General features: G+C 30.8%; 3 protein-coding genes and 1 non-coding gene across 4 annotated transcripts; 2 read left to right on the top strand and 2 right to left on the bottom strand.

The window, feature by feature from the left end:
• Positions 1-1,034: 1,034 nt before the first annotated feature.
• Positions 1,035-2,579, top strand: LOC124937409. The gene is made up of 2 exons (XM_047477672.1): positions 1,035-1,580; positions 1,898-2,579. Exons 1-2 carry the CDS (start codon positions 1,267-1,269, stop codon positions 2,286-2,288), a joined length of 705 nt encoding a protein of 234 aa, XP_047333628.1. The 5' UTR covers positions 1,035-1,266; the 3' UTR covers positions 2,289-2,579.
• A 2,262-nt stretch (positions 2,580-4,841) lies between these two features.
• Positions 4,842-7,589, top strand: LOC124937408 (UDP-D-xylose:L-fucose alpha-1,3-D-xylosyltransferase MGP4-like). Its single transcript, XM_047477671.1, has 4 exons — positions 4,842-5,505; positions 5,859-6,020; positions 6,382-6,597; positions 7,144-7,589. The coding sequence occupies exons 1-4, from the start codon at positions 5,014-5,016 to the stop codon at positions 7,351-7,353; spliced, it is 1,080 nt and encodes a 359-aa protein (XP_047333627.1). The 5' UTR covers positions 4,842-5,013; the 3' UTR covers positions 7,354-7,589.
• Positions 7,590-7,707: 118 nt separating this feature from the next.
• TRNAG-UCC lies at positions 7,708-7,779 on the bottom strand. The gene has a single exon. It is a non-coding gene; the product is annotated as a tRNA-Gly (tRNA).
• A 787-nt stretch (positions 7,780-8,566) lies between these two features.
• LOC124939647 (UDP-D-xylose:L-fucose alpha-1,3-D-xylosyltransferase MGP4-like) lies at positions 8,567-10,062 on the bottom strand. The gene is made up of 4 exons (XM_047480104.1): positions 9,634-10,062; positions 9,182-9,343; positions 8,867-9,082; positions 8,567-8,776 (listed from the first exon to the last, which is right to left on the bottom strand). Exons 1-4 carry the CDS (start codon positions 10,060-10,062, stop codon positions 8,567-8,569), a joined length of 1,017 nt encoding a protein of 338 aa, XP_047336060.1.
• Positions 10,063-11,710: the final 1,648 nt, after the last annotated feature.

Consider the following 11,710-nt stretch of genomic DNA (forward strand, 5'->3'; position numbering starts at 1 on the left):
AATTATACTTTTTATTTATTTATAAAAATTATTATAACTAATGTTACTTAAATTAGTTCATTTAAATTTAATTTAACATTACAAACATAATTTAAATGTTTGTTGCAATAATTAACGAACTTTCAAACCACACAATATTATTATTTCAAAACCCCGTCTAATAATTTTGATATGACTATATGCTTTTTTTAACAAATTTTTATAGAATTATACAATATTATTTGAAATCACTTGTTCACAATTATATATAACGTTCTGAACCGAAATTGAGTAAATTGCATTATTTTTATTTGAGCTTTCGAATTTGATACCCGTTAAAATAAATTAAATTTGTATCTCCTCTGTTAAAGGAAATTGGAGCAAATGACACTAAAGATTAGTGTATTTGTAAAAAGTGTCAGCGCATCAAAAAAATTTATGCGTTGATAACACTTTTTGTTTTTTTTGGACGAAAATGCCCCCGTTGCGAGACGCAACCGGCATCCGCGAGACGATTTTTTATTTTATTTTAAAAAAAATCGAAAAAAATAATAATCATTTCGCGAATGCCGATTGCGTCTGGCGAATGCCGGTTGCGTCTAGCGAATGCTGGGTGCGTCTCGCGATTATGAACATCTCGCGACATGGGAAAAATCGTCCGAAAATAATTACAAGTGTCACCGACAATTTTTTTTGTTTATGCGCCGACACTTTTTACGAATAACAAATTCTTTAGTGTTATCTCATCAAATTTTCACGTGAGAAGTAAACCTACTACTTTATCACTTTCATCCTTATAAAGATATAAAGTTGCTTACCAAGTAAATACAAAATTTGATGAATATGTTATTTAAAATATCTAGTTGATTAATTATTATTTTTCTGAAGACAATGCTAATTATTTTTATTTTTTTTTGTTAAATCTAAATGAATTATTATTAAAATATATATTGATTTATCTTGGTTTGGCAAATTTGCATGAGCCAATCAAATAATTTTTAAAACAAAACTTATCCAATTCTCCACATAGACTTTACAGTCTCTCTCTCTCACTATCTATCTATCTCTGACCTTTCTATTGAGCTTGTGGATGATCATAAATGGAAAACACGATTTTGGCGATATCCTTTTCATTCAACAAAAACGCCCATCCATCTCGAATATTCGCATCCACCGCAGCCTTCTCGTCTCCGCGATCCGCATCATAATCAATATGTCTTCTCTCTACCTCACACTTTCTTAATCTCGCATTTTTCCCATCGCCGGAACTCCTCCGACCGACGTCTCATGGCCGTTCTGCTTCCTTCGTCGGAATTCTCCTTCCGCCTCGAACTTCCGTCAAAATGTCTCTTCAGATCAATCTCGAACACTGTTCGATGGCACAATAACGATGTTAAGTTTAAGTTGCAGGTTCGCGCTTCTTTGAAAATCAAGGATCTGGATTCGGTTCGTGAATTATCTGCTCCGGTGAAGCTAACAAAGCAAGAGGAAGAAGAAGAAAATAGACGGAATTACTATGTAAATACTGGTTACGCTATACGAACACTACGTGAAGAGTTTCCCCAATTGTTCTACAAAGAACTTAGGTTTGACATTTACAGGTTTGATTTGATTTCCATTTCTTTTCCTGTACTACTCATTTATGATCTTATGAGAAATATTAGTAGTAATTTCATTCATATTACCTTGACATGATTTGATTTCCACTCATTTATGATCTTATGAGAAATATAAGTAGTAATTTCATTCATATTACCTGACATGATTTGATTTCCACTCATTTATGATCTTCTGAGAAATATTAGTTGTAATTTCATTCATACTACCTTGATTTGATTTCCATTTCTTTTTGGACTACTCATTTATGATCTTCTGAGAAATATTAGTAGTAGTAATTTCATTCATATTACCTTGACAGGGATGATATTGTGTTCAAGGATCCACTAAACACATTTTCAGGGATTGACAATTATAAATCAATTTTTTGGGGTCTTCGATTCCATGGTAAGATGTTTTTCAAGGCAGCTTGGCTTGATATCATCAGCATATGGCAACCAGCCGAGGGTATAATAATGGTCCGATGGAGTGTCCATGGAATTTCACGAGTTCCATGGGAGACCCGCAGCAGATTTGATGGTGTTTCAGAGTACAAACTTGATGAGAAGGGTAAGATTTATGAACACAAAGTCCACAATATTGCTCTAAATGGTCCTCCTAAGTTCAAAGTATTGGGTGTGGAAGAGCTAATTCAATCCCTTGCCGGTCCCTCTACTCCAAAACCAACATATTTCAAGATTACAAAGGAATGAAAGCAACCAGGTTCAAATTTTTGTCTTAAATATACTATGACTTGTTGTGTTAAATGTGCCACTTTCAACCAACTTGGGTTATATATACTTTGTATATAATAGGAGGAATTGTTAAGCTTTGAGTTTCTATGAAGTGTGTGTTTATATAATAGGATATTTGAGAAACTCAAAAGATACACTTTATGATGAGTGGTATAGCTTTGGATGAGTTAAGAGTTTGCTTGTACATATGAAAGTTGAAACATGTTCAAGATATAGTTTTCTCCAATATGAAAAATGGTTGATATTTGATATTGATAATGAGTAGATAGACTACACTAGGTCTCATGTTTGATTTTGATTGAAAGCATATTCATCGTGGATTGTTGTGATATCCTCTTACCAAGTAAAATTGAGGTTTTTCATTCGATTGGAATGGTGGGTTGCTTAACTTTTGGTTAAGTCTGAGATTTCTCACTAGGAATGCTCTGATTTAAATGGGGTATTGCTACCCTCCCTCGAAAATAAACTCGTGTTGAAAATGGTCGATTTGATAATTTAGTTTCTCAAATTTTGAATATGGGGAGAATATGATTGATTGTGAAATGGTCTTGGACCTCTAGAAATATCTTCTAAGTTGAGATTTATTTGCCTTGTTTATTGTGTTAAAGACATGTCAAACATAGCCAAAGTTGAATTTGTGGCTCCTGATATTATTGGAAAGAATAATTTAATAGTTTACCAATAAAATGCTAAGTCTATGATATTTATCCACGGCCACAAGGCTTAAAAACTGTATTTTTTTAGGATAAAATAATTTAAAAGAAATATGTGGGAGTCAAATAACCCAAACTATAGTCTATACTAGTTATGTCTAAGAAGACTTGTGAACAGGAGAGTCAATATCGACTTCCATATTACGCGTCTATCTATCGGGCCTCTTCATATCATAGTTAACATCCGTTCAAAATTTGAATACTAACATGAATGTCCCCGATTTGCTCACCTTATTTACCTTATCATTGATCTTCAAAGTGGTTAACATGTTTATCTATTGTGACCATGTGTTTCACTATCATCACTTTTGTGGCCTCCTTCCTATGTTTTATTATCAATCATATTTTCAATATCTTCCTCGTCGTCTGTTGTTATTTTGTATGTATCCTCGTCTGAGTCCTTTACTATGAGGTCCTCCAAAGAACAGTAATTCATCTTTCGCCTCCAAACCCCTCTTCAACATCGGTTTGGCCCCATAATGCTACCTGATTAGCAATTTCACTTTGGACTTTGGCTTTACTTCTATATTGATGGCTTGTCAATTAGCAATGTTCGTCATGCATTGTGTTAGTTGAGGTCTCCGTTCATCGATAATATGTTTTACATTGATTGACCAAACTCGAGGAATCCATGAAGACCTACTTGTCGCCTTAGAAGATAATTCGCATTTTTCACTTTTGATTCTTCTCAAAATGAATGCAAAATAGAAGAACCAATATTCTCAACAGAAGAAATTATGATCAATCTTACTAGTACCAAAGCTTTTTAATATATGAGAAAGTTTACCCAAGTGCCTACATTGGAAAGGAATAACATATCAATCCAATAATTGGCTTAATTATAATTTTAAAAATTGTATATTTATTACATTTATATAAAAATAATAATATAAAATAAATTTTAATTACTTTTAAGTATAAACATTCTAATTTAAATTGGATATAATAAACCATAATTTTCAAATGTAAATTTAATTAATTTATAAAATTATATATATTAAAATAAAATTATAAATTACACTATAATTTATATTATTATTTAAGAAAAAATGAATCATATTCTAGAAAACAATATACCAATTATCAAATAAAACAAACAAATTCAGACTCTAATTTTAATTTTTACAATTTTTAAATAAAATTATCATTTAAAATATATAAGAGCTTTCAAATATGATTATTTTGAGATATAAAAATTTGTGGTAGATTATAAGTTTTGTTATGAAATTTCAAAATATATATAGAGAGAGAGATTTACATTTGAATAAATAAGTTATAAAAAAAAAAAGAAGTAAATTTTAGAGAAGTTTAAAAGTAAAACTTTTAATCCCTCTAATAATTCTTCTTGTATTGGAAAGTGTTTCGTTTTTCATTCAAATTTTAGTTGATGTTGTGTTTTGTTCGATCCGACATTCTGTTAGCCTAATTGAATTTTTTGTCTCGAATTTTGCAATTTAAATAATACTCTCAATTATTAGATTATTTAACGCTCATACTCTTATATTAGTTGGTAATTTTGTATCTAATCCATCTTCTCCTTAATCGCAAAGTCCTCGAACTTAAACCTAGACCTTAAACTCATATTTAAATATATAAAAAATAATTGTCCGAAAAAAAAAAGAATAAATAAATTGGACCAGCAAAATTCTAGTCCTCTTTTAAATTCCATGAGTTGTCAAAGGGTTTATTTATTTTATTTATAAAATATCAGTTTTTGAAAGAAAATGAAATAAATAAAATAAATGAATACGTATATACATCTATTTTATTTATATATTTATTTTGTTCCCTTTCTTCACAATTAAGAGAGTGTGTATGTGATCTGATTCAGTGATTGAATTCCAAATCGAAGAAAAAGAAGAACAAGAAGGAAGACGAAGAGATCTGAAACTCCGAAAACTAGTATTCCAGAAATCTCTGATTGATTAGTATGTGTTCTTCACTCTAATCCGCTTCGTCTATGCATAAAAATGTCAGCAATTCTGCATCAAAGGCCACTTCAAAGCATTCTCACAAGTTCTTCCCCTCAATCTCCTACCTCTTCAACCAATCACCAGAAATCTCTCGTCATTTTCAGCCGACCAGTTCTCCTCATCCTCTTATCCCTTCTCGTTATACTCGGAGTCTTCTTCCCATGGATTGGAAATCATCACGCTCTCTTCTCAACCTTCCCTGGTTCTACTCCTTCACTTTCTAATAAATGGAATGATTATACACTTGCCGATGCTGTTTCTAATGTGGCCAAGAACGGTACCGTCATACTTTGTGCCGTCAGCCAGCCGTATTTACCGTTTCTCAACAATTGGTTGATTAGTATCACAAGACAGAATCATCACGAGAAGGTTCTAGTCATTGCTGAGGATTACGCTACTCTATACAAAGTCAATGAGAAATGGCCTGGACACGCCGTCCTTATTCCCCCTGCTCCGGATGCCCAGACTGCTCACAAGTTTGGATCTCAGGTTCATTTTTGTATTCAATTTTCCATTATTTGATTGATAAAGTGAAAAACTTCATTCATAAATCTGATTTGCGATTCAATTAGACCTTATTTTATTCATAAGTAATCAAAATTGTTCACAGAATGTAAAAGAATTGCAGTAGAAATCTCAGTAATGTGGCTAATGTCCTGTAAATGTATGTAAACTGCACTCTTTTTGGATGCTTGTAGTGTGTGGATTATGATCAGCTGCTCCTGCTCTTTCTTGTCTATCCATAAGAATTAAGCTTATGTCAACATGCCCCGAAACACTCAGTAGTAGTCTGGGGTTTTATCATATTTTTTATATTGACTTCACCTAGATCTTGTTTACAGGGATTCTTCAATTTTACATCTCGAAGGCCTCGTCATCTACTTCATATATTGGAACTTGGATACAATGTATTGTATAATGATGTTGATATGGTTTGGCTGGCAGATCCATTTCCATATTTCGAAGGGAACCACGATGTGTACTTCACAGATGACATGGTTGCGGTATGTATGATGTCTTTATCTGTTAGTGTTCAAATTAGGTCGTATTACAATTTTTAGAAGATTAATCTTGAGAATGCATAATGGAACCAGGTTAAGTATGTAGGATGCTCTATTGATGCATTTAAATGCGATAGTTGTTTACATATAAACTATGTTTTAGATTAATTGGCTTCAAAATTAAACTGTCTTTCATGAGATAGGATTGGACAGTAGATGTTTTGATGATTCATGTATCAATTTTTCAAGAAAGATGTTTTGAATAAAATGCTTTTGTTCTTTATGAAAAATAAAGCTCCCATTACAGTTCTCAAATTTTTAGAGGATTAATCTGATCTCATGTTGTCTGATATGGAACATACAGATTAAACCTTTGAATCATTCTCATGCTTTACCACCTCCGGGGAAAAAGGGACGATGTTATATATGCAGTTGCATGATTTATTTGCGTCCAACTAACGGTGCAAAACTTGTCATGAGAAAGTGGATCGAAGAGATGCAAGTTCAGCCCTGGACCAGATTAAAGAAAGCAAATGACCAGCCTGCTTTCAACTGGGCACTGATGAAAACTGCGGACCAGGCATGTTTTGCACTTTGGTTATATCAATATTATTTGTTTGGTCCTATTTTACCCTTAGGCCTTGTTTGATGTGAGTCAATTTGGGATTAATTCCAAATAATCTACTATCCAATCTACTAATCACATCATTTATTTTATCAACCAAAATACCCTCGCTATATGTATTTATACCTCTAAATACCTTTTTTACTTAAATAACCCCAGATCAAATAAGGCCAATAATTATACATTGACTTTGTCAAAAGTGGCAAATATACTCCTGAAATGGGTTCAACATTCGCCAATAAATCATTGACGAGAAGAAGAGAAATTGTGCAGTGTTGAACCCATTCAATGAAATTCGAGTGTTTATTTTGGGGGTTCTCGGTTATATTTGCCTCTTTGAAGAAAAAGAAAGAAAGTCATGTATAAAAATGTCATTTTCCCTGTTCCAGTTACTGCAATAATCCTTCTTTAGTTATATTGCTTGTTTGCATTAGACATGTTGGTTATAGAAATAAGAATGATGTTTTTTCTCACGACTAAAATTACCATGTTTGGCTTTAGGTGGATTTGTATCTGCTTCCCCAAGTAGCATTCCCGACAGGAGGATTGTACTTCAAGAATAAGACATGGGTTAAAGAAACGAAAGGAAAGCATGTAATCATACACAACAATTACATAGTAGGATTTGAAAAGAAAATAACCCGTTTTCGCTTATATGGCCTTTGGCTTGTTGATGATTATGTTCTCGAGTCCCCTCTTGGAAGATTATAGCATAGATCTATTTTCTTTCCACAAACTGCTGCTATTATTGTTGTTGTTGTTCTTGCAAGTGCCAATCTTCTTATTAGTTTGTACAATAAACCCTATATTTGAGGTATAATGAAGCATTAAGTTGGTTGGCCTTTCTAGTGCTTATTTCTTACCATTTTTAAGACATGTGTAAAATTGTAGCTTCTTTAATTTATATTAAAAGTGAACTTCATTAGTTCATTTCAGAGTTAGAATTCTCCTACATTGAATTGAATTCTGTATGTTTAAAATTTACAATATTTAAAATTAAACATCCTTAATATTGTTTATGAATATAAAAACATCATTAAAATAAATAAATAAAACACAAAAGTTTGCGTCTGCCGGGAGTCGAACCCGGGTCTATTGCTTGGAAGGCAATTATCCTAACCGTTGGACTACAAACGCTTATGTTTAACATAAAATTGTTTTAAACTTTTATCAATAGTAACATTTTAAGATTGATTAAAATTGTAAGTAAATCTTTGTATCATCAATTGCAATCATAAATTTACCAATATATTGAAGATTTAGTGAAAAATAAAGATATTAAGGAGGAGTGAATTAATGCATGTGAAGTTAAATATGAAAATATTTTAGGTGTTAGTTCTCATCTTTCTCATCCTAATAGGGCAGTCCTTTTGTTATTTATTAGTTTTATTTTAAACCTTTTATCAATAGTAATACAATCTCAAAGTCATAAAACCTACTTTAACTTTAATTTTAAATGTTGTTGGTAGGAATTGAAGTATTTTTATCCATTCTTAATTTGTGACAAATGTATCATTTCTTTTATTTCATTTATCTAAAATTATAACCCAATATTACTCATAAATTATATTTTATTTTCTGAAGGACCCCCAAATAATTATAATTTTGTAGAAAAAAAAAATATACCAAATGTAATTCATGTATAAAAGGTTTTAACTTTACACATTTAAAGTTAGATTGGAAATACAAACACAAATATTAAAGTGGGATCCACTATTTATAACTCAATAGCCATCTAAACAAAAGACAAATTTTTAATAAAGAAAACATAAATGTTTGATGCATCTCTACGAGTTTTAAATTACAAAAGTAATTCATTTAATATTCTCTTTTAAAACTAAAGATTGATTATTTTATCATTGTATGGCCCCTTTTGATACATATCTTTCCATCCTTGTTTGTTGATCAGTAATTAAGCATTTATCTATATTTTACCTAGAGGGGACTCAAGCTCATAGTCGTCTACCAGCCATAGGTGAAATTTTCGAAAGCGTTTAATCTTGTTTTTGACTCCAATTACATAATTATTATGAATCACGACTTGCTTTCCTTTAGTTTCTTGCACCCACGTCGTATTCTTGAAGTATATATCCCCTGAAGGGAATGCTACTTGAGGAAGTAGATACATATCAACCTATACATAAACGCAAACACGATTAGCAAATTCGATAAATGTTAATAGAAAAGACAATCACAATGACACAATGACAAAACAAAAACCTACATTTCCTATTGATTTCATCAGTGCCCAATTCAAGGGACGTTGATCGTTAGCTTGGTTCTCTTTAGTCCAAGGATGGGAAACAATCTCTTCAATCCACTTAGCCATGACCAGCTTCGCCCCGATTGTTGGGCGCATGTAAATGAGGCCGCTGCAAATGCGTGTACGTCCTTCTTTTCCGGATTTTGGTAAGTCGTGAGAATGGTTGAATGGTTTAACCTAAAAAGTTGTTTTAGTTAATGTAACTTGGAGAACAAGTAATGTTTTTTTTGTTGTAACTTGAAGATCAAACACTAATTAATGGAGATGAATGCATACTTTATCAATGTCATCTACAATGTACAAGTCATGGTTCCCTACTAAATATGGGAATGGATCAACCATCCATACCAAATCAACATCCGTGAAAAATACATTGTATCCAAGTTCCAAAATTTGGAGTAGATAGAGAGGCCTTCGAGACGTTATGCCGAAGAATTTCTGTAAGTCGCATGCATAATATAGTTATTATATTATAAATGAGTTATAGTATGTACCATAAATAATTTATACCTATAAACAAGATAGATAACCTATTTGTAAACACTTATTATTATTGTTTTGTATTTTTTTGTGATCCCAACTGTTAAATAATAATTAAATAATGTTATAACTTGTTTTTGAATTTTTTTTTCAAGTTGCATGTCATTTTGGCAACAAAGTGGATCAATTAAAAAAGTGTCACTATTTCTTTTATTTAAATAAGGGTTTTCCAAAAGGGTTTGTTTTACCCGCGATCCAAAATTGTAAGCATGATGTGAATCGGGCGAAGGAGGAATCAAGACGGCATGTCCCGGCCATTTGCGGTTGATCTTATAAAGTGTTGCGTAATCTTCGGCTATGACAAGCACTTTTCGATGGTGTTGGAGCCTTTTGACACTAATCAACCAATTATTAAGCATTGGTAAGTATGGTTCACTTGCAGCGCACACAATCACCGTCCCATTCTCCGCCACATTCTCTAGGGCTTCCACTAACGTATAATGTTTCCATTTTTCGAGTGAACCGTTCTCGGAGCGAGACCAGAGTGGAAGCAAAGTGTGACGAGTCCCGAACCACACAAATTGGCTTAGTCCTAACACGAGAAGGACGAGAGATACGGTAAAGAAAATCACGATGAAGTTAGGGAACTTGGATCGTGATAATTTTGTGAGGAACATTTTGCCATTGACAACATAAACTTTGATATTGATTATTGAGGTTATTTTTGGGTTGGAGTTATTTGTGAATAGTTCATTAAGTGTTAATTTATGTTGTCAGTTTTTATTCTATTTATTAATTTTAATATTTATGTTTGAATACATTTAATCTCATCTTAATGAAGGTTTGATTTATTAATGTGACATGAGTTTGTAGTATATGGATTAGGAGTGGTTGGAAGTATAGGGTTTGATTACCTCACCTAGTTGTTTCATGGAACGATTAGCAAAATACTTTATTTTATTTTTGTAATATTTTAAAACTAAAATTAATAAATAAAAAAAAATTGTATTCCAATACCTTAGATTGAAATTGGAGTGTATTATTATTATGGGACTGTTAAATTCTAAAAAAAAAACAAAAAACAGGAAACATGTTATTTAAATAATTTACTTTTACCTCAAATAATAACGATTTCAAATAACCTAAAATTTATTAAAATCTGAAGAGAACTGTTACATAATTTGAGTATGTGACTCCCACAAAATCAGTTCACATTCTAATCAATCATAGTTCAATGAGAAAAAAAAAGAGAGTTACTTTTAACTTTTGAAAAGATTTAAAGGCTTGAATTATTTTATAATAAATTTATTCATTTAAATATTAATTTATATAAAATAATATTATAAAACATATATATATATATATAATTAATAATTTGAATTGAATTGTCAAATTAGCCAATTGAGATTTCCATTTTTTTTAAATCTTACAATTTGTTCTTATTATAAAATTTATATCAAACAATATTTTGTCTTAACAATTTTAAACATAGTTAACTTAATATTTATATGATATTTATAAATAAATAAATAAAAATTAATGTTACTAATTTAACTACTAAATTTCAACGAATTTATAATTTTCACTACCATCTTCTTAAATTCAATAGTCTAAATCCTTAATTTCCTGAAATTCGATACTTAAATTAGTGACATTAATTAATTAATTAATTTATAAATGTCATATATATATATAAGTTAACGACTTTAAAATAGTTAAAACAAATCATTCTTTATAATTTTGAAAATAAAGAACTCAAGTTTAAGTAGAAGTCAGGACTTAGTACAGTCGTATTAATTTTTTCGTTAATTAGAAAATAAAAAAAAGTAAAAAACCCAAATTATAATATTTGAAAGAAAGAGGATGTGAAACATTTCAATTAACTTGGATAAGTGTAGCTCTATTTTTGACCATTTGAACATTAATAATATTTAAACTCAATTTCACGTGACTAAGATATTTTCAAACAAGAATATTGAAAGAAAAGAATTATAAAATCATATAGGATTCTCTATTTCTTGTTCTCTCTCACATGCTAGGATACAACAAAAAAACAATCATTAAACAATTTTTGTTTTTTTTAAACATTATTTTACCCAATGGTAAGGAACAAAATCCTCTATTTTAAAATGATCGTGTTCCTCTCACAATCGGAGGAACAATATTGTAAATAATTTTTTATTTATTTACGATATTGTTCCTCTATTTGAGAACAGAAGATCCCAAATGCCTTCTAAAAGAGAATATGAGAACATAGATAAAATGGGAGCAAAATTCGAAAATATAGACCCTGCTTAAACAATGATTGATTACCTCTATATTTGT

The sequence above is a fragment of the Impatiens glandulifera genome, chromosome 5 (genome assembly GCF_907164915.1).
Source record: "Impatiens glandulifera chromosome 5, dImpGla2.1, whole genome shotgun sequence".
In the NCBI taxonomy this organism is placed as follows: Eukaryota; Viridiplantae; Streptophyta; class Magnoliopsida; order Ericales; family Balsaminaceae; genus Impatiens; species Impatiens glandulifera.

Excerpts from the sequence above, each read along its gene's own strand:
- LOC124937409 (XM_047477672.1), top strand. The coding sequence starts at position 1,267 with ATGGCCGTTCTGCTTCCTTCGTCGGAATTCTCCTTCCGCCTCGAACTT. Across the intron at positions 1,581-1,897 it reads CTTAGGTTTGACATTTACAG|GGATGATATTGTGTTCAAGG; the intron begins GTTTGATTTGAT and ends TTACCTTGACAG.
- LOC124937408 (XM_047477671.1), top strand. The coding sequence starts at position 5,014 with ATGTCAGCAATTCTGCATCAAAGGCCACTTCAAAGCATTCTCACAAGT. Across the intron at positions 5,506-5,858 it reads CTCACAAGTTTGGATCTCAG|GGATTCTTCAATTTTACATC; the intron begins GTTCATTTTTGT and ends TCTTGTTTACAG. Across the intron at positions 6,598-7,143 it reads TGATGAAAACTGCGGACCAG|GTGGATTTGTATCTGCTTCC; the intron begins GCATGTTTTGCA and ends GTTTGGCTTTAG.
- LOC124939647 (XM_047480104.1), bottom strand. The coding sequence starts at position 10,062 with ATGTTCCTCACAAAATTATCACGATCCAAGTTCCCTAACTTCATCGTG. Across the intron at positions 9,344-9,633 it reads CTTACAATTTTGGATCGCGG|AAATTCTTCGGCATAACGTC; the intron begins GTAAAACAAACC and ends TGCGACTTACAG. Across the intron at positions 8,777-8,866 it reads TGATGAAATCAATAGGAAAT|GTTGATATGTATCTACTTCC; the intron begins GTAGGTTTTTGT and ends GTTTATGTATAG.